This window comes from Bombus huntii, chromosome 18, assembly GCF_024542735.1.
Source record: "Bombus huntii isolate Logan2020A chromosome 18, iyBomHunt1.1, whole genome shotgun sequence".
NCBI lineage: Eukaryota > Metazoa > Arthropoda > Insecta > Hymenoptera > Apidae > Bombus > Bombus huntii.
Window position 1 is genome coordinate 5,493,137 of NC_066255.1, and position 27,098 is coordinate 5,520,234.

The 27,098-nt window shown below is 33.8% G+C and overlaps 1 protein-coding gene across 1 annotated transcript in view; it reads left to right on the forward strand.

Annotated features, from left to right (window-relative positions):
- Positions 1 to 27,098, forward strand: part of LOC126875523 (uncharacterized) — a 422,308-nt gene that overhangs the window by 321,473 nt on the left and 73,737 nt on the right. The window contains exons 21-24 of the mRNA XM_050638500.1: positions 584 to 630; positions 5,678 to 5,847; positions 9,234 to 14,339; positions 16,140 to 16,199. Coding sequence (XP_050494457.1) covers positions 584 to 630; positions 5,678 to 5,847; positions 9,234 to 14,339; positions 16,140 to 16,199 — 5,383 coding nt within the window. The remainder of the gene's footprint in view (positions 1 to 583; positions 631 to 5,677; positions 5,848 to 9,233; positions 14,340 to 16,139; positions 16,200 to 27,098) is intronic.

Here is a 27,098-nt window from a genome sequence, read left to right on the forward strand (position 1 = left end):
TTAGTACCAAGAAAATTAAATTATTGCAATTTATCTTTAAAGATTATTGATAGAACCTGTTAATAAAGTCACTTATCTCTATTCTATAATACTATTGCAACATTATATTGAAAGATATGTTAAGTATTCTACTTATTTGTATCGATCGAAGTAGTCCCTTCTCTTTTCGTTTAGCTTATATTTTTGCTGTTATCGCTATCGATGTACCCTCTAAGAAACTATTTTTCTTTTGTCCGTTCAATACTGAATACGCCACTACTATGTTACCCCCAACACCTTACTCACATTACCTCACTCCAATAGCATTTCATTTATTTATTTGCATTCTTTGTTACTAAGTTACGCTTAACATAGCCGAATGCTGCATGAATCGTGTAACTGCCATTCAATGTTTCGTAGGCACAGTATCGATAATTGCGTGGTCTTGTATACATACGAAAACAACGTTGATTATACATTTTTATCCTCGATATAAAGCTATCACGAATTTGAAGTTATCAATCAATGAAAATATGAAAAGCATGTTAAACGTTATGTATGAACTTATTTAATGAATTTAATAAATAAACTTTTTGTTTTTCAGCCTTTTGATCAGCGCAATAGTCGTCCAGTGAAACCATATATGTCACAGTAAGTATATTTTTGATTTATGACCGAAACACCGTTTTAGTAATAGTAATATTTGTTTATTTTTCTCGTCTTCTTATCTTTACAAGGGGATTGTGATTAAATTTTTTTTAAAAACAACATTAATTTATTTTCGAATACATAACTTGAATGACTCCTTTCTTATTTCGATTATTTCTCTCATCCAGTCCTTTCCTCTTTCCTGTCTTCTTGCTATTTCCTGTCTTCATATACCTTCCATTCTGATCATTTCCTCACATTCCGACATTAGATGCTGTACGATGCTGTACGATCGATACTACGATGGATCAGATTATTAGATGGCTGTATTAGATGGTGCCAAAGACGATATACTTTAAGTAACATTTACACATGTATTTACGTACGTTTTATAGGTGAAAAAAAAAAATGTTATCATTCATCAAATAAGCAAATATGCTGTTTGGTATTATTTTAATCAGAAAAATGAGCAAAATAAGAAGTTTTCGTCGTTGCTTTAGTATTGTCTCTATGATATGTTTCTTTTGATTAATCCGCTTTTCGAACCTCTTTCTCCTTCACTAGCGCTATCCTTCTTTACGTTACTATCTATAGTTAGACGCGATACCTTTACTGGATAAGTATCCAGCTTTGATTTCGATTTCCTGGTACTTTTAAAGCTACAGCTTTATTATATTGTATTATAAATTATTAAATCTTTTTTAGCGCATTTTAATTAGGATTACATTAAAGTATTCAAAAACTTCAAAAACTACAATTTTTTAAACAAAATTTGACTCGAAACATATGAAACATGTGACTTAATCAGTTCATAACACATTTTAATATTAACGATTTCTTTGGGATTAACCGGGTGTTGTTATATTTAACTGGAAATTATTATTACTCTCAATGTACTTGTCGAAAGAATAGCCTTTCACCGATTTCGATGATTTTCAAATATGTTGCCGATGACATGATGCTAAATAACTCTTTCCTGTATATGTAATCATCGACCTTCATTTCCGTGATATTCCCAAAAAGCTATCCATAATATTACAATAAATTCTTTCTATAATTCGGTTGTTAAGTTTCTGTTTTTTTTATAAAAATTATTGAAAATAAAAATTTGGGTTACTAGAAACAATTAGTTCATATATTCGTTACATATATTTCCTTATTAATCAAATAAACAATTATACATCATTACATTGATACTTTGCTAATATTTGAGCAGCGTAGGAATGCGTGTTTCTCGGTCGCCACCTTTGTAACGCCTTTTCCTTGGTACACAGTCGAATAAGCCATCATATAAACAGGTCTCGATATTTATATGTCGGAGATGAAAGGACATCGGGGCCTTTCTCTTGGAATGTTTGGGAAGGTCCTCAATCCTTCAGTCCACACTTTTTAGCAATCGTATTTGCACTAGTCAATGTCTTCTCTATTGCATAACGACAATGTGTAATCCAAATGAAGATTCGTTTCACGCCCCTAACCCCCATTCTAATGTAAACCCAGCATATATAACTTAAAACTCAATTAAAAGTGATTGTCATCAATGTGTTGGGTTTTGGGTTTGCTTCTTAATCCAGCCGTCGTGAGGTGGATGCCAACACTTGCGTGACATAATAACAAATTGAGTGCAACAATAGCCGAATAAATAATTAATGTTTTACGAAATAGAATAGTTGTTATTATTTCAAGCAAATGTAGTCGGCCGCCTCGCGTGGGCCAGATTAAAGAAGCTAACCCAAACTCAAACGCAACACGTACATTGGTGGTATTCATTTTTAATTGCGCTATAACAGTCATTTCTTGCTGCCTTGCATATGCAGTTGCGCCTTTATATTCATCTGACCCTCGTTTATAAACAGAAGTTAAGCGGCCGGTGGTCCACAGCTGACATTGATATATACGCTGCCACAGATGCACAGTTATAGAATTCACTGATTTTTCCAATGGGTGATTTTTCACCAATTACATAGTTTCGTAGGTGTCGCGGGGAAATGAATGTTTTAATGATAAACTATAAACTAATATATATCTATGTACAGGGTCTTCAAAGGTTATTTGCTATGCCTTTTACAGATGATCCCATACCTTCCGATCGATGGAGATTTGTTAAAAAAAGTGACTGCGAAATTTACCTTGAGCATGATGTTCAAAGTCTAATTTTCTTTAATTGCAAGCTGCAGTATTCATCACGAGGAACAAAGGTTTCAGAGGAATAATTTTGAGACGGGAAGCTATCGTCCTTTATTTGTTCGTAAACACGATCAATGTTTTGAAATATTATAGCTCCGCGACCTCGAACTCCGTGCCGCGAAGCTATCGAAGGATGATGGATTAAGTTGCAAAATATTTGTTTGCTTGCGCCTCCCGACTCGCGCCTGTGAACTGGAAAATAATTTTATGACAAATATGTTTTTCGTCGTCCTTCGTAAAGAATGGGAAAACACACGATTCCACACGACATAACCCACTCAACGCAACACATTTCAATGCTAAAACCAGCATTTTTACAACAGCCATCCATCAATGAATGTCGAGAGAATTTATCCTTAGTGTTTTTAATTATTTAATTTACATCCTTCCCCCTATTTTTGTTTTAGGGTTTAGTCTAGTTACTTGTAGATCATAGTTTTTATTTTAGAGATACCTTTTTACTTCATTTTATCTCTTTACTTTCTTTTATTTGTTACTTTTTAAAATTTATTATGCAAAGATATCCTCCGCGCGTCATTATATAAGAAATTTTATATACTAAGTCAGAATTTCTTCCTACGCTCATCTTATATTTTGGATTGATATTTTTACCTCTTTATTTATTTATATTCTTACGCATATATATGTCTTCATATGTTTATGTTTTTATATTTTTATCTCTTTCTACCTTTATGTTTATAAGCCGAAGAAATTCTGTCTTTCCTAACATCAATAACCTTATGCAGCCATTGAACACTTATTCTGTTGCTATTCGATAGCAGTTGCTTGTCACGGTTAGGGATTCAGGTGTTTTCTCTTTTTTTAACCTTTATTCCAGCATTGGTCGACCCAGCATGCGTCATAAGAGTTTGTTACATGCCATTAAGTAGAACTTGCGAAATTCCCGTGCAGGCTCTCGAGGATCGCTTTGTGTTAATAACGCGAAGGTAGTCACCTACTGAAGAAAAGTTACCAATCCTACTAAATTGACCACCTATTCAAGATCATTGAGAAGGTAAGGATTTATGACACTGCCGAGTGAGCCCTAAGAGGCGTATAGGCCCGAAAACTCTTGAAGGGCCAACAGTGTCTTAAAACAAGCGGTAAAAGAAGCAAACTTTTATCCTTCATCCTCATCTTGAGCGATCAACAGCCGGGAAGACGCAAGCACGTAGTCGTCAATAGCAATAGTTGTCTCCTCTTTGACGAAAATGAAAGGTCGTGGTTTGGTCGCCACACGAGGGATAGAGGAGCGAAGGAGCAGTTATCAACAGCAGCGTGGTCCCCCGTTTGATGACACCCCCAGGTCGTGGTCCAACTGCCGGACACGACAGAGTCATACACGCACAGTTAGTCGCATAGTACGGGCATCTTCCGTCTTACGAAGTTCAGGGGTTGTGGTTTGACCGTCGAACATAAAAATAGATATTGTACCATACCTAGAAAGGTTATTACTTTAACAGTCGCGCATCCAATAAAACCATACGTTCCATACAGTTGTAATTAGCTGTCTGACCTACAACTCTTTTCCTGCGTCAATCCGCTCACAATCGCGAGTTTTCGCCACTCTCGAAAAATCGAAAATGCTTAGACAACTAATCTGCGTGTTTTACCTCCGCCAACATCTCGCGTATGGGAGACTATAAGAGTTTTATTCCGGATGAGTTTAGTCAGTCTGTATTAACGACTTATTCGCCAGTTCCTTGAGTCTTAACTTATCTCCAATTTAGAAACATTTCACACCAAACACATGCAATTTATATACAGTTCGCTTTAAAATAAATCCCGCAGTGCTTTATACTAGCGAGTGATCTTTGTAATTTATTTTACTGGCAAATAATCTTTGTCAGCCAATCATTCCTGTGACAAATAATCTTTGCTGTTACATTCTTTCAAGCCTAGGGTGTTAGGGTTAGTGTTGAGGTGTAGTGTTGATATATGGTATCAGAGGATAAAGATAGCGTTTTTATTGTTATTTTTAAGTTAAGGGCTAATAAAATATTAACATTTTTTCCTAAAAGATAGTTCATTTGTCAACTATGCTTCCTTTGAAATTCATATTCCTCGTAATGAGTATTACATGTTGGAATTAAAAAGATTTGATCTTGAAAATTATGCTCAAGGTCGATTTTTCGGTCGCTTTTTTTATACAGATCTCCACCAATTCGGAGGTGTAGAATCATTTCTCAAATAATTTTTCAATATTCTGTACATCGGAGGAACATCGTTCAACTGCATAGAGGTATGAAAATGCGGAGCTACACATGGTAGACAGGGCACGTGGTAAGAAGTGAGGTTGGACGTAACTTGTCCAGTGCGTTGCGTGGCCAAGCTGAAAAGAATTCGCAGAATTCACTGCAGTGATACCAATTTTATTCTGATGCGATATCAACAATTTTTTGCTAATATTTCGAAAATTAAGGCCATACAGAAATGATATATATAGGAAAATGTTGTTCAAAATGTTTATTTCTACATGTTCAGAAATAGGCGGAATCGGGCATTCGGTGAACTTGTAGATAATTACTCCGCTTTCATATAATTTGGAGATAATTATAGTATTATAACTACCGTCATTATATGAAAACGATAATAAATTAGATAAATCTATTAAGACTATCGCATTATGTATCGAAAATGGTAAACCTTTGACTTTTTCTATTTTTCTTACAAATGTATCACTTATGAATGAAAATATTCTAAGAATTAATGGCGTGAACATACTCTACGCAATGAAATGTCACTATTTACAAAGTACATTGTAATTTAATTACAATATATCTTAGTTTATTATTCTTATTATTCTTAGTCTTCTAAAAATTAATCATTGCTTTAAAGTTATGGAAATCCTTTTTTTTTACAGTGCTCTTAAAGAATCAGGATACGAAAGCGATTCTACTCTGGTATTCCGTCGCAAGGAAGATATCAGCCCGCTGAGTCAAGTTGAACAAAGACTGGCCTATAAAACTGTTCAAAGCGGTGGCGACGTACCCCTTCATGGCTTTCGTAAACCCGCTCCAGAACGACCAAAGGGTAAGTTCTCAAACTCATCGATCTAATTCTATTTGTCTTTTTAAGCCTATTTCTATGTCTTTAAGGCATTTGCAATTATTATTACATTCTCTGCGAATATTTTTCTTATTTTTTTGGTGTTTGATACGGTTTGATATCATTTAAGCAGGCATGTTAGCATATAATTGATCGATTGTCACTTTGAGTTTTTTGTATCTCGTATTTAATTACTAACAATAGTTGTGTTTTTGCTAAGACTTTGCATGGTCGTTGTCGTGTCATTAACTTTCGTTTTATTCTCAGAGCTTCGAATGAAATTATACTTTCACGCCTTCAAGCATGACGATTTTAATCTTTACATATCACCTGAGTCCTTATTTTTCAACGACTACGAGACTCTAAACTATCACTTGGTATCGTAAATTTCTTCAAAAATCTTCGTTAAAGGTCGTTTAAGAAATACCTTGTTACTGTTAATAGCGTTAATAAATTTTCTTCGTTGTTCATAACGTTTACACGCGTAATAATGAAGTAACAACTTATGAGAGCGCAAGGAAATACTATTGCTCAAAAGTATTTGGATACTTGCTGATATTTGACAAGTTATATTTTCATAATAAAACTACGGCCAAACAAATTGTTATGATTTTATTCTCTATAATCGTCACAGCTACGTATAATAGTAGATATATTATAAATCAAACAAATTGAGTTTCGAAAGTCAGTGTTCTATATAGTACAGGGCGTGACGCGTAAAAATTCATAAGAGAGTAAATCTGTATGAAAAACATAAAAAAGATGAATACAATTTTTTCATGCATTTTGTTCGGCGATTTGTTTATGAAAAAATCAAGTACAAATATGCGAACTTGCTTAATCTTATATCTTGACTAGATATATATGAGTGAACAGACAACAATCACCAGGTTATTGTACGTACGAAATTAAGTTGAAAATGTGAAATGAAACGTCAAGAATTAGCATCGTATGTACATGCATTTTTGACGAATATCTAAATTCAATTTTCGCGAAAACAAAGATTCCAATGAGAATATCTTGTTCTGCATTTTCGATTTATTTGTTCAAGTAGAATAGTTTTCTTCCAACTATTCGTTTCGATTCAACCAGGAATGAAACTAACTCATGCATAGTTGATCTTCCGAGATGAACAAATTTTTATTCTATATTTTCGATTTATTTTTTCAAATACTGTAGAAACCACCTTACTATTACTGTACTATGTTTACTGGAATACCTTGCATATCTAATGTTTCTCACTCTTAAATATTATAGAACTATCTTATTACTTCTTTGATATTAAAATCAAATCACAGAGAGTAATATTTAAATAGAAGATGTATATAGTAGTAAATATATACACTAAATAGTAAAATATTTTATTGCTATGTTCTTTAATGGATAATTTAGGGTTATAGCCTGGTGATTTCATAAAAAGGTAGTGATTGTTGCTTCTAATTTTTAATTCGTCAATAATTTGTATATTTCCGTGAAACTCACATATTGTTACTACAAATCGACCAAAATGTCCTGATACTTACAGCAGCTCTTGAAAGTATTCGCACACATAACGCAGAAAATTTTTATGAATATATTATGTGCATTATTTCAAAATTTTATTGTCACTGTAGTGAGCCATGACTATCGTTATTATATTGGTAAAATTTGAAACTAATACGAACACATATACATGTGTGTAAAGAAGATACAGGACATTTACTGTAAACACATATTTACCAAGAAATTAGTATACAGCGTAAATAGCTGTCTTAAATATGTGATAAGTTAAAAATGGTCTTACTGAATATCCAGGCTTATTAATATAATGGTAATTGACTGCTCAAATACTTTTGTGGGTTTCTGTGTAATGTATACTGAAACAAAATATCTTGTAACTTCAAAACATAGGACGTTCAAAAATTATTTGTCATGACTTTGACAGGTGATTCTCCAGCTTCGGATCGGTGGAAATCCATTAACAAAAAAAAGTATTTAAAGGTCAAAGTTTTTTCATTGCATCGTGTAGTGCTCATCACGTGGAATAAAAGTTTCAAGGCAACTACAGATTGCAACTCAACCGTACTCTTGGAAAAAGATATTAAAGTTTAATCAATTATATAAATGTATATATGTGAAACTGATTTTATTTATAATACATTTACATGTGACACACAGATAAATTTTACATAGTGCATTATTGATAAAGCTGCTAGGAATCATCCTTTAACACGTCGAATATATTGATAATTAATAAGGAATAATGCAGACCAGACCACTATACATTTAAATACGTACTTTATCGCATATATTTCACGTGATAAACGATAATCTCTAGCAGTTTCATCAATAGCATGTTATGTAAGTTCTATCTGACTGCGAGATTTAAATATATTCGAAATAAGATCACTTTTATATTGTATATAATTAACTTTTAAATGTTTAATTAATAAAACATCTTTTCCTAAAGGAACGGTTGAGCTGCCACCATGGTTCCTTTGAGACTTTTGTTTCTGATTGTAAGTACTACAACGATGAAATTAAAATATTTGATTTTGATATTTAAGGTCAATTTTGTGGTTACTTGTTTTTAACAGATCTCCACTGATTCGGTGGTGTAAAATCATCTGCTAAAGCCATAACAAAGAATTCTTTTCTCCTGTACATTTCCAGATTTGTTCCAGACTGATGAAATTTGAAAATATTCTCTATAGCATATTCATAAAAGATTTCTACAAGCATTCAAATACTTTCATGAGCCACTATATGAGCGTGTAAATTTTATTTTGCTCATAAAAGTAGTTGAGTCACATACGAGGATGTTTGTAGGCCGCTTATCATTTGCCTATTAAATTATTTTAATGTAAGCGCTGCATAACCGCATTTCAATGTAACCAGCTGATACAATTTCCACGTAATACAATCTGATAGGAGCCCGCGATTATTTGAATTTCACCTCCCTCGAATTAATACGTCAAGTGAAAAAGTACGAAGCATGATTCATAACTATAATTTTAGCTGTGCCAACCAAAAGTTTTCAGCTTAAACGCATACTTTTTTCACGATATTCTTCTTATAAGTAGTTCTTTAGGTTATTCACCGCACCGCCTCTTCTCGGTATCTATCGATATTGGTTTGCGATTTAATTTTCTCCGCAATACGATGCACAAGCAGTACCATCACCTGAGAAGACTTTTCTGATGTTCACACTGCGTCGGATTAATATCTAATAAAACAAAATAAAAAAATGAAACTAAATAGAACAAACGCAACATCACCAGCTTTAAAGAGATTCTTTTCTTCAAAATTTTTGGTGAGAGGGTTCCACGAGCGGCACACAATTTGCGAAACGAACACGCGATCAAAGCAAACAATCAACACTTTGTCCACAGACGACACGGGGATCGAGTATTTTCTGATCTCGCCCACTTTGACACGGATCCGTGTTCACCGAAAAAGTGTCTCTGCTACCACACCTGCTTCATCATCATCCACTTTCTCGCGACACGAAAGATTATCCTCCAGTGAGAGTGGAATGAGCAAGAAAATGGACGTTCGATCAACTATCACAAAATCAAAGTGTCTCAGAGACGACAGTTTCACCAATCCACAACTAGGTAGTAGAACATTCTCAAATGCGGTCACAGGACCTCCTTCTCCACCCCGAAGACAATCTTCTAGAAACAGCAAAACATTGAAACTGTATGCATCAACTGCATCAAATCTCAAACATCAAACCATGGATAACACGCAATCTTTTAAATCAAGACACAAGCAATGTTTTACAGAAGACGGGTCCAAGGTTAAGTCACTGAAAGAACGGTTTTGCAGCAATCTTGACAGATTCAAGCAGAGTCGAAAAAGTCTTTCAACTTCCACTTTATTTCGGACGTCCTCTAACAGCTCGATCTCGCCTCGGTCTAAAGTTTCTACTTCGGTGGCCATTCCATTGAACAAGAAGAACTCGGACTCGTGGTTGTCACAAAGTTTACTCGACACAGCTGCGATGGAAAGTTTCGCGGCCGACAAAAGTCGAACTCGCGTTTGCGTGGATACTTCTTCTTCGTGGAAAACTGGCTACGGATATTCAGTGAAACCTGACTTGAAACGTGGACTTGAACATAAATCATCCTCTTCTTCTTCGAAGACGACTTCGAAATATCTAGTTTCTTCCCCAACAAAATCAAAGAAGTTGCGTTCTATGAATGAAATCGGTAATTCTATATCTTATCTTAAGAAAACTAATGTTAGAGGAAGGTTAACAAGAAAAGAGCAGGAAGAATCTTCTAAAAGACTCGCCAGGTCACCGGTTGATTTATCTTCTATAGAAAATAGGAAGCATTTGCAGAAATATAGAGACAAAAATAGCAAAGATGTTCGCACGACAGTATTGCCATCAGGAGCAGTTGTTAAAAGTTCCTCGACGATGTATTCTGCAGCTTTAAATAATGCAAAGCAGAAAAGTCCGCAAGACAAATCTTTGAAAGTAATAGTTACTGTGTCTTCTAAAGGACAGGAAATGTTAAGAAACCCAGTAGACTCAACTTCTACAGCAAAATCAACGTTTGCTTTAAAGTCTTCTTCAGCCACATCTTCTCCATCAGTTCTGGGTAGATCGGTATTAACAGACACCAGGAAACCGAGGACAATAGTCGGACAGCATGATAAAATAGGTTCTAGCAGGAAATTTACATCCTCTTCTGATGCAATTAGCGAATCATATACAAAGAAGAGACTAAGACCTCATACCATCGTCAAGTTTCCTACACAAAAGCCAGAAACCATAAAAATTAGTCCTGACTCGACTAAAAAAAAACTTGAAGCAAAGAAATCGAAGAAGGACAAGACCGAAGTTACTGCGAGAACGAAAAAAGTAACAACTGGACAAAAGTCAGATTCAAAAAATGAAAGTATTAATAAAACTAATATTGAAAACGAGGAGCCTAATATTAAACAGAATCCGTTATCAACACTGAGTAAACAATCACCCGCGTTAGCTGTAGAAAAAATTAAAGGACATCACGAAGTAGCATGTTCTGATACATTTTTCCAGAATCTCTTTTTAAAATCAGTTTCTTCAGCTGTTTCAAGTGAAAATGTCTCTTTTAAGAGATACAGTGTTAGTGAACGAGCGAGGATATACCAAGAAAACATCAGAGAGGGTAGCAAATCGGAACCTTCACTAAAAGCTTTGAGTATTTACTTAGCTCACAAGCGTCCAGTATCAGATTCAAAATTCAAAAACTGGGAACGCGAGAGTATCTCTTCTAGGAGTTCTAGCCCATACGGTGTCAGCTGGCCTGGAAGATCTGTATTTCATAAAGTGAGCAAGTTTGACAGTCTTCTAGGTATCGAGGACTTTGGATCATCGAGTATTTTACGTAATCGAAGTCCAGACTCGGCGAAAGAGCGTTTGAAGGAAAGAAGTTCAAGTGAGCCGCCTTTGAAGACTCTGCCAGAACGTTCAGACTCGAAACACTCATCTTCACGAACTTCTTCACCATCTCCAATTAGATCACCAGCCTGTAGACGCATTCGTACATTGAAGCAAGAAAAATCAGAAATTCCTAACACAATTATTGCGAAGAAGATTACAACTAAAAGTGCTGGAGAAACTGAAGAACTGCAAGAAATCCGATCTAAGTTTGGCTCTAATTTATCATTGAGTAGAAGCACGAATTCTCTGTACACGTCACCAATTGGTCACGAAGAGTATCATCAATATGTACTGGAAAGGTTACACGACAGAAGGAGATCGAAAAGGTACAAGGAACTGCACGATTTCTATTCGAGCCTTGAAAGATTGGGCGAATTGGAGAGGACTTTTTCTACCAACGACTTACGACCAAGGATGAAAAACGAAGAAATTATAGATTATGATAGATGGAAGAAAGTAAGGTCGCACGAGAGAGCTGAAGTCGAGTTCAGTGCTCTGTATGGAAAGCTAAAGGCTGTTCAGAGGAACAAAGACTTGTTGTTCAGCACCAAAGATATCAGTAAGTTTAAATGGCACGGTGACTGCAGTTTAAGGTGTAAAGAACGATCTGTTGAAAATATTATTCAGCATTTCAACAAGCTCCAATCTGAAGAGAGTGACCTAGAATATTCTAGAAGAAAAGAAATCTCGTCGAGAAAAGATACGTATAAACCGCTTTGGCGAGGCACTTCTGTACTAAACGTGGCGAGCACAATGCAGAAGAAAGCGAATAGCTCTCATAACGAGAAATCCTTGGATCATACAGATCATCCATTCTTACAAAGAAATCTTGGTGGCAGTAAAAAATTTTGGAGCAGTTTGTCTATCGAACAAGTAGCTACTTTGAAGAAACAGCTAAACGAAATTTACGGTAGCGATAATTTGCAAAAGTTTACACCGTCGACATCTTCAAAAATGAATCCTGAAATCACAGAACAACGACAAGAGAAAATAGGAGAAACTGATAAACACGATTCTTTATCGAAATATGAAATTGTCGTTCCACCTCAAGTCGAATCGCCTGATGTTCGAGATGATGGGAAAGGTCTTCATGTACGATGTCACTCTATGATTACATCGGATATATCCCCAAGGGATCAGAAATCGTTGACGGATCGTCCAGAATTGAAATTGAAGAGAAGTGATTCTATTAGTCAAGGGAAAAGCACAGAAAAATTTGAATCTGATAAAACTCTATTCAGAGTCCCTCCATCTATGAGCGAGTTAGAGAAAAAGAGACTGTCTGTGACACTTGGAAAAGAAGTTTTGTCAGTTCTGTCGCTTCCATTGGCTCCCCGTGAAACACGAGGCAGCATAGCAGCTGCATTAGCGGCTAAGAAGATGCCAAAAGCGACTCGTTCTGCGGCTACGCCTAGCGTAACCAGCACATCACCTAGAAGCTGTTATTCTCTGGAGCCGTCAAGTGTTGAAGATTCATCGAGAACAGACTTGGGGATCAAAGAAAGCGACTTCCTATTGGTCCTAACCCCAAACAGCAAGAGTCCATCTGATAGACAGCGAGTAGAAAACGTTTTAGAAGAATGGTCTAGAAAACCTCCTCTTCTAACGATTGCTATACCTCACACGACTACTCAGACCAAAATTTCAGCCCAAAATTCTGGCAGTGAAAGAGACAGTATGACTGAAAGTTCCGAAACATCTGTAAGAACGGTTATTCAACGAAATATAGAGTCTCAAGATGTTCCAACGAAGATCGAATTCTTCGAAAACGTTGATAAAATAGAAACTGATCAAGATCGTAGAAAAGCGGAGCAAACGAGATCAAAATCAAAGTTGAAATCAGGGAGATTGTCTTCTTCTCAAAGTTTTGCAGATTTGAAAGAATTATTCGGTGAAACGGAATCGGCAAAATATAGCACCTTGTCTTCGTCAAGGTGCAGAACACGTTCTATTTCCCCAAAAGCATTCGTTACTAAAGAGAAAGAAAGCAGCCCTGATAGGGAAGTGGACACGCGACCCTCGTTTCGCTCTTGTTCATGCGACCGTGAACATGATAGGCCTCAGAGCATTAGTCCGTGTCGTGCAACCATGCGATCGAATTCATCCTGCAGTCTCGAGAGCATCTGGTTGCGTAGTTCCTCGCCAGACCCGGGAAAATATTGGCGCGCCTATTTAAAGCTAGTAAAAAATGGTACGGTGAGACGTTTGAAGGCTAGATTTGAGAGTGCCGAAGATCTTCGTGGAAATACAGTCAGGACGGTTCCAGTACCAAAAAGATTTCAGAGCGATCCTGAACTGGCCAGATGTCTTCTGAGGAAGGTGGACGAAGGTAAAGTGAAGCCTCATGAATTTGCGGACGTAGCCTGGTTGCGTCGAAGGTACGAGCCTCGCAGAGGAAGAGCTCGCCGCAGAGGCGAGTCTCCGCCGATTCCACGTGTTCCTTTGAGACGAGAGGACTTGTCTATGCCTCACATCGATGTTATCAGTAAGACAGCTGAATTGAAGGATTCAGCTACAACTTCTACTGTGACTAATGCTAGGAAGGCAGAGACTGACGAGCTGGAGGCGAGGAAGTCTGTTGGGCGTATGAGAAAAAAGTTCGAAGAGTTTGCTACTCAGAAAACTTCGATTCTGGGCGAAATGTTCACCTCGTCGCCGAATATGCACGAGCTGAGAGATATCGCCCCTTATCTAGCTGGTCAATGGATAGCACATAGGTATCCCAGTCGACGAGATAACATGCGCTCGTTGTCCTCACCACCCAACCTCGCTGCCAGATATGTTTCCTCGAAAAGTAGGACGAATTCCGCTTCCACAAAGACACAGATCAATGATAGAGGTAAAGTGGTGAACCAAGTACGCGCCTTATCAAAAGGTCCATCGTCAATTTTGAAACAATCAGATGGTTTTACAAGTCAACCGTTTGATCCTGCTAAACACAGACCGAGGTTTAGATATCAACCGCTTCCTCCGCCACTATCGCCGACCGTTCCACAAAAAGCCACTTCTTGGTGGTCACCAATTCCCATCTACACTGCTCGACCAACTGTCACTTTCGAAGGTCTGAATAGTCATAACTGCTAAAATTACTCCCAGTTTCATATAATCATGTGTTTTATGCTTAATTGAAAATATTTCTCTCGTTAGCTAAATTATCTTTCATGCGAAATTCCTCATTTTATTTATTTTACGATAGAAGTAGTAAAACAATTACATTATTTCCTTTGGGAGGAAGCAACATATTTGTTGGATTTTAAAATGCTTTCGTTTTTATCATCATTCAAGTTCTTAGAACTTTTTTTAATACGCTTTAGTTGCAAATATAAATAGTTAATATAAATAATTCAATGTACAATATAAAGTTTGGAATAATTTAAATGAACAAATATTAAAAAATTTTTCATTTGTTGTAATAAACATTTCAAAAAGAATAATTTATTTTGTTGTTTACCAAATAATCAATTAGGGGAAGCAATTGATACTTAGATAATAATATTTTCTCGCTAAATGCTTTTTATTCTTAATTTTTAATTATCAATTATTAATTTTAATAGTTTCTATCTAATTTTTCAAATTACTACGAATAATTTTAAGAAGGATGTAATTTGTATCGTTTGAAATATTGTTTAGATAACTTAAAATGAGTATAAAATTTTATAACATAACTTCTACAGGTTTGAAGTTAAAAATGCAAATCTAGCACATCACATAGAAACACGATAAAAAAATATCAAATTCCCAAAACATCTTCCTCTCGTTCGCAGATTGTAATAATTTAAGGAAAAAATACGCATAGAATCTAAAAGAATATATTAATAACGAAAAGAAATAAAAAATTGAAGAATTAACCGACGCCAGATGTTTGCGGATCGACCCGAATATCGGGGTCTTGAATTTAGGGATGGGCCAGCCAAGAGAAGTTCAGATGGGATCTCAATATATCTCAGTATACTCGAAAGTTTTAGGATCCCGAAGTTCGACTCGTATACGAGCATGAACGGGCAGTGTAACTTTGCATCGACTCGACGAAAGTTGGACGGAATCGGCTGGAGAGCCTGATAGATTCAGCTATGTATGTATTAAAAAGAGATGGAATAAAGCGTATATCTATATGAATAAATATTATATTTAAAATTTTGAAGGATTATTGTTACTTCGATAATAATTTTAAATTAATTACAAAATACTTCAATAACTTTACACGAAGAATAAAGTATAAATCTAGAATATAAAAGTATTTAATAAAAAATTTAATACAAATTTTATTACAAAAGTAAACTGAAAAAAAAAAGAAAAACTAAAACTGTCCGCTAGAAACTCTATACAAAAAATCAAACGTTTTATAGCCTTAGCATGCAGGATATTTCTTTCCATCTCTTTTTAATAGTTGGATCTTATCGGGTTCTCGAATCGATCCCATCCAATTTTGGCCGAGCCAATTCGAAGTTATGATGTTCATTCACGTTTATATCCGAGTCGAGTTTTCGAATCCCGAAACATTCGGGAACCTAAACAGTACGGGTACACTCTGCAGATACCGATATCCCGCTCGAACTTTTCTTGATTCTGTAGTAGACGTGTACCCGGACACTTCTCGACGCAAGTGTCAAATGCTGAATATTAATACAACTATTTTGAAAATATAATCTGAATGTTGAAATGTGTTTCCTGTTAAATACTTGGTTGGAAACGTGATTTGTTCTGGGATACCAATATCGATTAATGCCGAGCAAGAGTGCAATCCATTAACCCAAGTCAGCATTCAATGTTCACAGTGAACTCACAATGCTGAGTGATAATTGTTTCATGGTAATCGTAGTGCGGCTAATTATTACTTTCCTTTTTTTCGGCTCATCCATAGAATACTCGAACGCACCTCCACCGCCGTCAAAATCTCAGCACTACAGAGACGCCTGCCAAGGTAATGCTACATGCTAATCATTTTCTTCTTTTTCTATCTATATCCATTTTTTTTATTTGCGATCTGTTAGATTCACATTTCATCTACACTACGGCGCATAAATATTTGGATACCTGGTGCAAATAAGAAAATCGATATTTCTGCTATATTTTCAAAATTATGATCAAAGAACGTTTCTCTAGCGTTAACTGCTTATCTCTTGTCATAACTGTGAGATCAAACGTTCTACCTTTAAACTGAAAGAAAGAATATAACTGCATCGCTGAAATTACACATTTACCTCTATTAAGCAGCTCACTCTGCACAAAACCTATATGAACTTTTGAAATGTCGCTAGAAAGCTAGGAAAACACTTTAATCAGTTTAAAATTTCGAAACCGAACAAACACATATGAAGTATGCCAACTGAGGTATCTCTAGATGCTCAATTTTTATCCACCATCAATTATATATTGTCTTTTTATTAATACCAACCAATACCATTAATACAAAGTTTTTGCGAATATCTGCAAGCGACTTACGAATGTATTCAAATACTTGTAGGAACTTTTATAAGTATATTATACATCTGATACGAAACATTTTGATGTTTCATTAGCGCTGTAAGGCATGACTATCATTGTTGCATCGGTAAATTGAAACAAATCCAAAAATGTATATGGAAGTTATATAAAATATTTTGTTCAGGTATACATTTTGCAAAGATCATAAAACTATGAGCAGTTGATGCAACATAATTTGCACAAATAAAAGGATCATAAAACTATCTAAACGGTCAATTATTTATGAAGTTCTAAAAAGTTTGATTATTCAGAAAGATCTTTTTTACGTTTGTAACACCTATTATATATACATATTATATACATACAGCCACGAATATTTTGTCATTTCTATATATAGTATCAGATTGGTTTCAAGGTTGATCAATATAATCATAATAGTCGTGTCTCATTACAATGCCGATGAAATGTCAAAATATCTTATATAAGAAGTAGAATGTATGGTATGTTCGATTTAACTTAAAATGTTCGAATAACCCAAATAATATGAATGGTACGAAAAAATGTCTTGGAAAAAGAGCGTATGATATCGAGAAAAATATACTCTACTCTCTTGTCTATTGATCTTTTGACGACTTTAAAACGTCCTATGGAGATCATTAAAATTTTTAAATAGGAACCTGCCTTTTTTATTATTCAGATTTTTATTATTCAGATGTTTCATTCGTATTATCCGTTATCGAGATATGTGTAATATGGCACAATTTTCGCACCATTCATATTTTTCGATATATTTGAGCGTTTCGAGATAAAATGGATGTGCAGTACACATATGTAAAAGTTTTCCGTGGCAATTGTTGAAATACTTTTGTAAACCACTATACTAACTATGTACAGCAGTTTGAGGTGAGATTAGAGGCCAAAATTAGATTAGAATTTCATTTGAAATATATTTTATATATTTAAAATAATTTAGAAGTGTACAAATTATTCCAAATATATATGCTCCATAGTGTACCTGTCATCTTTCTTTCTTCCACATGATTATTCGCTTATTCGATTATTAAAGAATGTTTATCTTCTGAACAATGATTTTACAGGACATTTTACGAAAGCAATCATAGTTTTTAAATAATCAATCGCTTCTCTTTTTTTATTCACGCGAAGCTGCTCGAATTATTTTCGTGGCATACCGCTGTTCGAACGAAACAGAGCATGAAATTTGCTCATTGTGCATGACATGAAACGCAACCGTTTACATTAGGGGAAGTATGCGATTGTTTCGCAACGAATCGAGTGCGGATTCGATTACGGAAAACGTGAGGCGTTGTGTAGCATAAAAACATTCGTAAATGGTAAATTATACATGCATGGTTGTTGACAATTTAATAATAGACAGTATTGTGCGAAAGTCGTAGGCGTCATCTACGATAGTGACATATTTTATAATGTTTTATATAAATACGTATATACATAATTTATTATGTTTTTAAGAAATATTTTCAAATGGTGTTATGTAGAAACGAGTCTTCCAAAGTTTCTTTTACAGCACTGCATGTTTGTAGTTTCTCGTGGTTCATAAACTTTTTAGAAATATTTCGATGAGTATACTTGTGAATAAAATGTCGTAGAACATATATGAAACGATTTAGAATCAGATATGGAAATCAGATATGGAAATAAATTGGTTAAAATACTAAAAATAAAATGGTAAGTAATATGAAATGAGTTTATTGAAAAATTGTTTGAGAGAATTTTTAGAACAACATTTGTTATCTCATAATTAATTATTTTGAATTATACAATACCTTTTTCGCAAATTACAAATAATTGTTGAAGTAAACACTTTTTAAGAATTAACGAAAGATTTAAAACAATGTAAATGAGGTATAACGATAAGAAAGTTATAATACAAAGATTTGGCTCTAGCATTTGCATGAACATTATATTACATATTATTGTTGAGAATTTTGGATCTTAATTGCCGAAATAATGGTATAGGAACACTAAATTTACACTTAGAATTTATATTAGAATAGTTATATATTTTTTTGATAAACGATTTCAAAGATGTTCATCGATACACACTTGCACGCGTCTCACATTCTTCCTACCACACTGTTAACTGAGCAATTTACCTTCCCTTGTTTTCGAGGCTCCGCGCACACACATACTTCCATACACTCATATTCACATACATGTATCACTACTACGCGGTCAATCTAGTCTAGCACATAAAATTATACATATTTTAATACTTATATGTAATACATGAAAAAAAATCAAGACATACATAAATACAGACATACATATCCAGACCCCAGAATCAGAGTGTACTAAGTTACAATTTTCTAATTTTAGGAGAAAACAAATCAAAGTTATATAACCCTTGTAACAAAATATGGACTTAATGTCATCTTTATACTATTATATCTAAAACTAGGCGACCTAGAACGGAAATATTTTTGTCACCAGAAAGAGTGAAAAATTTGGTATAGAAAACACAACAAATTTTATTTAAAAGAAAATGGGCTTAATATAACGTGATTTTGGGACTGAGATATTAGTTTATTGTCGACATGACATTGGTAGCAAGAAAGCTTATCGGAAGAAGTGTATGTGTATGTGTGTGTGTGTGTGTGTGCGTGCGCGCGCGTGTGAAGATATACATTTACTTTGATTTACAAAATTACAAAATCTGATCATAGCAAAAAGACACTTCGTTGCATGTTTCATCAGTTTTGAATTAGAAATTTTTTCAATTAATAACGAACTACATGTATCATCTTGTGAAATGTGCAACTTTGTAATTATTAAAATTTTGAACGTGTCTAAAACGCACTAAAATTCAATAGAATTTTTATACTCTATGTTACGTTCTGTTTAGTTGTCGACGAGAAGATAGCGTTAACTGACGTTTAATGCAACTGACAATAAGCTCCACTTTCGGCTAACCTGCTATGTGCGGGAATACTGGCACGGGAGAGGCTTAAAGTTGTTCGAAAAGTGAATTAACAATATGTAATGATTTGTTCAAATCTTACTCGATTTCGATATTGACAATTGACTGACAGACTGACGGATATAATTAACGGATATAATTCTTCGGTTAACAAAATGACGATTCTTCGGTTGACAAAATGATAACTAACTCTTCGAATGGTAATTATTCGGTTGACGAATGGTAATTAATTAATAATATTCAATAGACGAACGATAATAATTATTATTACTCGATAAACGAACGGTAATATTATTATTCGATAGACGAATATCTGTCGGAGATGAAAAAACGTCGGGATGTTTCTTTTGAAAATGTTTGGGAAAGTCCCCAACGTTTGTTCAACTGCCGACTTTGTTTACAATTTAAATTGTCTTAATATCGTTATAAAAACATAATTAGGTCACTACAAAAACATGGTTACATAAGTTTTCGCAAGATATAGCTTTTAGCGGCTTTAACTGTCTTTCATTTCAAATACTGTAAATACGGTTTCAAATAAACGTTTTAAATTACTTTGATTTGAAGGAAATTACCAATTTTATTTTCGCGCTACGGATCGCGCGGGGCGCGGGACGTGACACTCTATAAGATTAAAAATTTTTAAATATATCTATGTCCGTTTAAAATAAAAATAGGACTTTTCAAACACGTGTAAATAATATTATTAAAAATTTGAAGGATGCTATATACACAAGATAGAAACTAACCAACAATAAAAAATATTTCAGTTCAGATAATGTAATCAATCGTTAAATACTGAATGTTAATACAGTATTACATGTTAATACCCTAGTATTCTCATAACAAATTACAGGAGTCAGACAAAATAATGAGAACATCACTCTTATATGTCATAATACATGTTACACACGTGTGACATATAAGAGGTCTTTCCATTATTTTGTCCAACCTTTATACATATATGTATTTTGTTTGTTGTTCCGATAAAATTTTTCTAAAATATAAAAATGATTTATCAACATATATTCTCCAATCGATCTACACGAGTGTTATTATAACTTACTAAGGTATTAAATTAAGTTAAAATATGAAAAAGAAGAACAAATTTTCATAGTTAATATCACTTTCAATTTTTTAGTTTCTCTTGTTTATTTTTGTGTTTGTGTTTTGTGTTGTCTTTTACAATGTTATGTAAAATTTTATATATAACATGTTACACTATAAAACGTAAAAGTCGTTTATATTTTATATATTTACGTTTATATTTTGTTGTCTGGTTATTGCCAGATGATATGATTCAGAACTTAAGATTTTGTATCGCATTGACAAGCATTATACGTAACGAAATTAACTCTAGTTAATGACGCGTCTAAATTATAGTGATTAGAGTGACATTTGTTGACAAATTAACAAAATCTCCATGAACTTAATAAAGTTCTGATTATTATTGCTACAAATGTAGCATATTTATTTTTAATCTCAATAAGTTGGATATTGATGCTACACCAAAAACTTGTTTTCTGTATTGATTTAATTACACTTAAAGAGTCAGTGACGTTAAGAAAATTCGTTCTATCACATAATTTGGTAATATCTGAAGCTCGATGAATGGTACTACACTCTGCTGTAAAAATTAATACTTTTATATTTCAGCAAATTTTTTGCGAGACATTCAATTGTGAACAACAATTTTTGTTTTCTATTTTACTACCGTTTATATAAATTACAACAGTATTCGAAAAATTAGAATTAATGAAACATGTTAGTAGAGCATTAAGTTCGGAGGAATCACTTAACTTCTCGCCGAAATTAACATTGCAAAGTAGAATATTAGTTAAATGATATTGTAGTCGAAAGTAAAAGTGTGATATTTTTCGTTAGGCACCGAATCGTGTCGTGGCTCTACGATATTGAGAAAGTTTTCGTTTAAAGGACTTTCTCGCGCTTTGGCTTTCTAGTAAACATACGAGATCTATTCCATTCTTCTTAAGCAAAACTTTATTTGAAAGTAAGTTTTCGAGAGAATTACATTTGAAGAGTTATTTTTGACAAGGAAAATTAATTTTATCATGAAAAGAGACTTAACAAGATATTTGCAGGCGTACTTATGCTACATTCTATTATCAATCCTATTGCAGAAAATTGAGTACAATACGACTTTAGCATTAGATATTTGTTTGCAGTATACAACGCGATTATATTCCATAATAGGTCTCATAACGTCCTTAAGAGCTTAAGGATTGACATCAAAGATTTAGGTGTGGCTTTCATGAGAATACCGGAAAGAAATTTCATAATATTTAGAAGCTGATGTACTTTTTCCGCATAGAATCTTCATGTTTAAAACTGATTCGTTTGAACTTAACAGATTTATGTGATTTGATAATGACACATTTTTCAATTCTGGTAATTACTAGGAATAGGGACGACCTCACCGATTTCAGTAACTTTGAAATGATGTCGTCAAGGTCAAGATTCTGAACAACTTTGTCCTATACATATAAACTTTAGTTTTTAAATTATAGAGCAATTTATGTTTAATACTACATATATGTATTATTTAAGTATTTATTTTGTAATTTTTTGATTTGTAAACAATTTTTCAACGACGGTAGGTATATTTGTTACATTTTTGAGTAATTGAAAATTAGAAAAAAGTGCAGCATTGCATATATCAAGAGATTCATTGAAAATTGTTTCACGCTGACAATGGCAACCGGATATTACTCTAGGCAAGCCTACGAGACAGCGATTGTGCAGAGAACGGCGAGTGACAAGGGCGGTAAAACAAGTAACAATAAAGCGACAAAAAAGAAACCAAAGTCATAGATTTACATGAAATAAGCCATACAGCAACTAAGCCACAGAACTCCTTTTTTTTTTTTTTGTTGTCTACCTTCTTTTATTATGGTTGGTATTTTAACAAGTCTCCAAGTAGATAGTAACGATGAATACGAAGGATTATTTTGATATCGAATCTTTGATAACTGAAGCGCAGTGTTAACCGATTTTATGATAAGATAAGATAAGATAAAACAATCATAAAGATTATAGAAATATATCTATGACAGATAAAATATGGAAAAAAGTATGAAATAGCGGCGTGATTTTGTCGCTCGTTTGTACGTTCATACGCCGCTCAATGTTGTTGGGACAAATGCCAACTGCGCTGCCTGACACTCCGTTCGCCCCTCTCTGGTACAATCACGGCTTAATCATTTGACTTTTCTTTTTATTTATATAATACTAAGGGAGGTTATCTTTTTCATCAATGAGTTAAGCTTACGTTGGGTTATATAAAAATGTAGTGCTTACCTCAAAATGAAATGTAACTATAACCTGCATTTAATTGAAGTTTTTTGTGAATATCTTGAAAACAATGGCGTAGAGCGGCGGCTATATGTACAAGAAAAAGTTGTTCAGGATATTTATCTTGATAACATATTATAAGGTCATTGAAATTGACGAGTTTACTCCTATTCCCAATAATTACTTTAATTTCAATTTTACCAGGTAGCGTGTATCTGTTATTAAGATAGAAGAACATTATTTTTTGAGGCCCTAGATCGAGCCCGATACATCTGAGATTAGATTTGACAATCTTAATCAAATTTTCGAGTAACTTTTGTTTCTTACTTTCGTCGATAGAACTGGTGCTGCAGTAAACAGCAATGCTATCTGCAAATTCTAAAATCTGAACGTTCCTAGGAATGTTTTTCATAATTTTAATATAAAAATCATATAATAAAGGACTTGGCACTCCGCTTATGGTAGACCTTTCCATATCGGTCTTACGATAGTCCTTCAATAGTCAAAATATTTCTTACAAATATTAGGTGTTTAATGAATTTTATAATATTAACAGAGCAGCCTTCCTTGATTAATTTTTGAGTAAGCAGAGTGCAGTTAATGTTGTCAAAAATAGATTGGTCATCCAGAAAGGCATCTTGCATATCCCACCTTGTTTTATTGCAATTTCCAGAGAAGAAAGCAACCAAATTATCAGAACAAAATCCTACCTTTCCGAAAACCTGTTCCAGACTTAGGTAACATAATTTGATTTTTTAACCATCAGGGATACTCTATTACATTGCTCTATTATATTGACACTATATATAATATATATACACTATATATAACAACTCATGGAAACTGTGCGATAACAAAAAATAAAACTTATGGGAGGGGGTAACATGGAGTAAATTTTGAAAATAAATTATTTTTTCAAATTTCTCATAGTCACAATATAGACCATAAAACACACTACAACTTTTAATAGAACTATCTCTCCCTATATCTTATATAATTTCTTAAATATGTACGATAATATGAAAAGTGAATTTTTTGGGGAGAATGTTTTCATCCCTAAGATCTTTTTTCAGCAGGAAAAAAGGTTTTTCCGTTATTACTACATTTGTACAAAGTTCGAAATTTCTTTTAATTTTCGGGTTGCCGAACTTCCCTTGTTAGTAAACTATCGAATAGTGTCTCATCAAGTAATCAGTTAAAGTCGTTATTTGTTCAATCAACTGTTTTATCGTTGCAATGAACATTTGTGGAGAATTTCAGCAAAATCTGTTTATATTAGTCACCTTGCAAGTTCCCTTGTAAGTCTTTCAAATAAGTAGTCGAGTACGGAACAGACGAATGCCAATGTTGATGTTTACATTAGAGCCTATAACTTTTTCCATGAGTTGTTGGTTGGCAAGGTATATATACAAATCTTATCGTTCGAGACTGCAGAGGCAAATTTGATATCATTGGAGAAATTACTTTAATCACTGCTATTGTAGTATATTCCTTAATAGAAACACTATCGATTGCATCCATAACTATTACTTGTTCCTTGGTTAATGGATAAGAGACTCTGCGAAACGACTGCATACAATGGAGGTACATTTACTTTTACAGTTTTCGTTGGATTCGTTAATTTGTCTAATTAAACATTTTTTTCACAATTAAACATCAAACTCAATGAAACATTTAGTCAGCAGCATCCATGTTTTCGTGTTATTTGTTGTAGTCATGTGTTACTTGTAGTTGAGGATTTCATCCGTTACTGTGCTAATGTAATTGATTCGTATTAGGCCAAACAACTATTTCACAAATACTTATATATTAAACCACACAAACTGAAACGAAACGATGTTCAGTTTACAAACACGTCCAACTCGCTCGACCGAGACTCATAAAAAAAAGAAATAGATATGTTTACTTGTATCACCATGAATTTAAATATATACTTTCGATTCACTTTTAAAAGATGTTGAATTTGTAAAACAGTTTCATTCTCTCTGGTTTCGATGATATTTGAATATATTGTAAAGCTCAATATGTTGAACAACTTTTTTCTATATATGTAACCGTCGGTCGACCTAAGTTTCTAAAATATTCGCAAAACACTGCCGGTAGTACTACAGTGAATTGTGGCTATAGCTGTGTGTCTGTGGCTGCGTATCCAACACTGGTTGCATTCTGTTTCAGTATTTTCTGTTTATAAACGAGGGTTAGGCGAGCTTACCGACCTCGTGCCTGTTACAACTTACGACTCAATTAAATATATCAATGTATTGGGATCTAGGTATGAGCTAGATCTTCCGATCCAGTCACCGCGGAGCGGTCAGGAACGCTTGCGTGAAATATTCGTTCACATATTATTTTTGTAATTAATTTATTGTTATTATCTCACGCAAACATTGCTTGCGATTTCAAAGTTATACCCAAATTCAATATATTGATAATACTCATTATTAAATGAATAAACATTTCTTGCAGCCTCGCATATGCACGCTGTGCACGGGGCTCATCTGCCTCTCGTTTATGAACCCAAGATAAGCGACGATTAATTCTAATGCACAACTATAGGCAGAAATACAGAGGTATAGCAAAAAGTTCATCAAAACTTCAAATCAAAAATGTTCATCAAATCGAAAAGGACGAAACGGTTCTACAAATTCACCTTAAAAATTACACACCTAGCTTATTTTATTATGTTAGTTATATTTGTCTAAAGAGAGATATATTTAAGTACTTGCTGTAAATATTAAAGATTCCTCTTATATTAAAAACAGATGCATCTTTTCCTATTTCTTCGTATAGTATATTAAATTTTTCAAGATATTAGTAGCTAAATACAAAGAGATTTCATTGTTAAGAAATTAATTTTTTAATTAATTAAAGGAATACGTTAAATGATCTAAACTATTCCGAAATATAAAAAAGATCGGAATTATCAAGGCAAACAAAATAGAATTTTTGTAAAATTAGAATTATAAAACTAATTATGAATACTTTACAGATCGAGATTTAGATAATTCACAAAATCACAGTGATTAAATTTTATTTATTTTTTAAATCGATTATAACAAAAGTTGAAGTTCATGTATGGAAATTTTTTCTTGTACACCGTCTCCGTGCTTTAAAAATTTGTATTTTAAAATTGGATTCATAACAAACGTCAAACTGTTCTAATTTGAGAAATTACATTTTGTATTATTTTTTATTTATTTGTATTACGAAAAAAATTAATTTTTTTTTAATTGGTGGTAAAATTATAGATAGTAAAAATTAAATATTTAGAAAACATGATACTTTTACTAAATATTTGTAGACATATCTCATATATACATAATTCATTATACAGTATATAGCATAACATAATATAATTTAACATATTGTTGCGTGCCTGTGGCACGATTTGACAGAATACGCTTTTTACACTTAGCAAACTCGTTTATATAATGTAATACAAGATCAAAAAATGTTCGCACGGTTCGAAGTTCCAGAAGTGACCTCTATGCTCGAATATTAAATCGATATTGCTATGGACCGATCGTCTTATTCCCAGTGTGTCGCGACGCACGGTGGCCTTGGTTCTACAATGTGATTGTCAAAGGCTCGCAACAATGTTGTATTTAACGAAAAGAAAATTTTGCGATTTAAAAATTGTTAGAGAATATGAAGCTCAAATGTTTGAAAATTTAAAGATTTTAGAATTGAAAAATTCCAGGGTGGCTTCAATTGATATTCGGACACTGTTTAAAACACATTAACTTCTTCATAATTGGACCAAACTACTAGATTTACAACTAGGTGGCTCCAGCGATTGGTTCTGTTTGTAACATTTTTCCAATTTCTTCTTTCTTAACTATTTTTATCGCAAAATACTTATTATTTACCGATTTCATTATTTCATTGTACCTTTTATCGTTTCTCTACAAACTCATTACTGTATGCGATGGAATTGAACAGTTGCTTTGCAACATTGATTCTGGAGGTGTACTTTGTTCGTTTCTGTGCATAGATTGGTCGCTGAAAGTTGGTTTGACCTGCGTCTTTACACATTGGTGGTAGGAAATAGACCTTAGGTGCTTCTTTGCGAAAGAGGTCCTCATAATTTTTACGTTTCTGGAAGTACTTGTTCGTCATGCATTT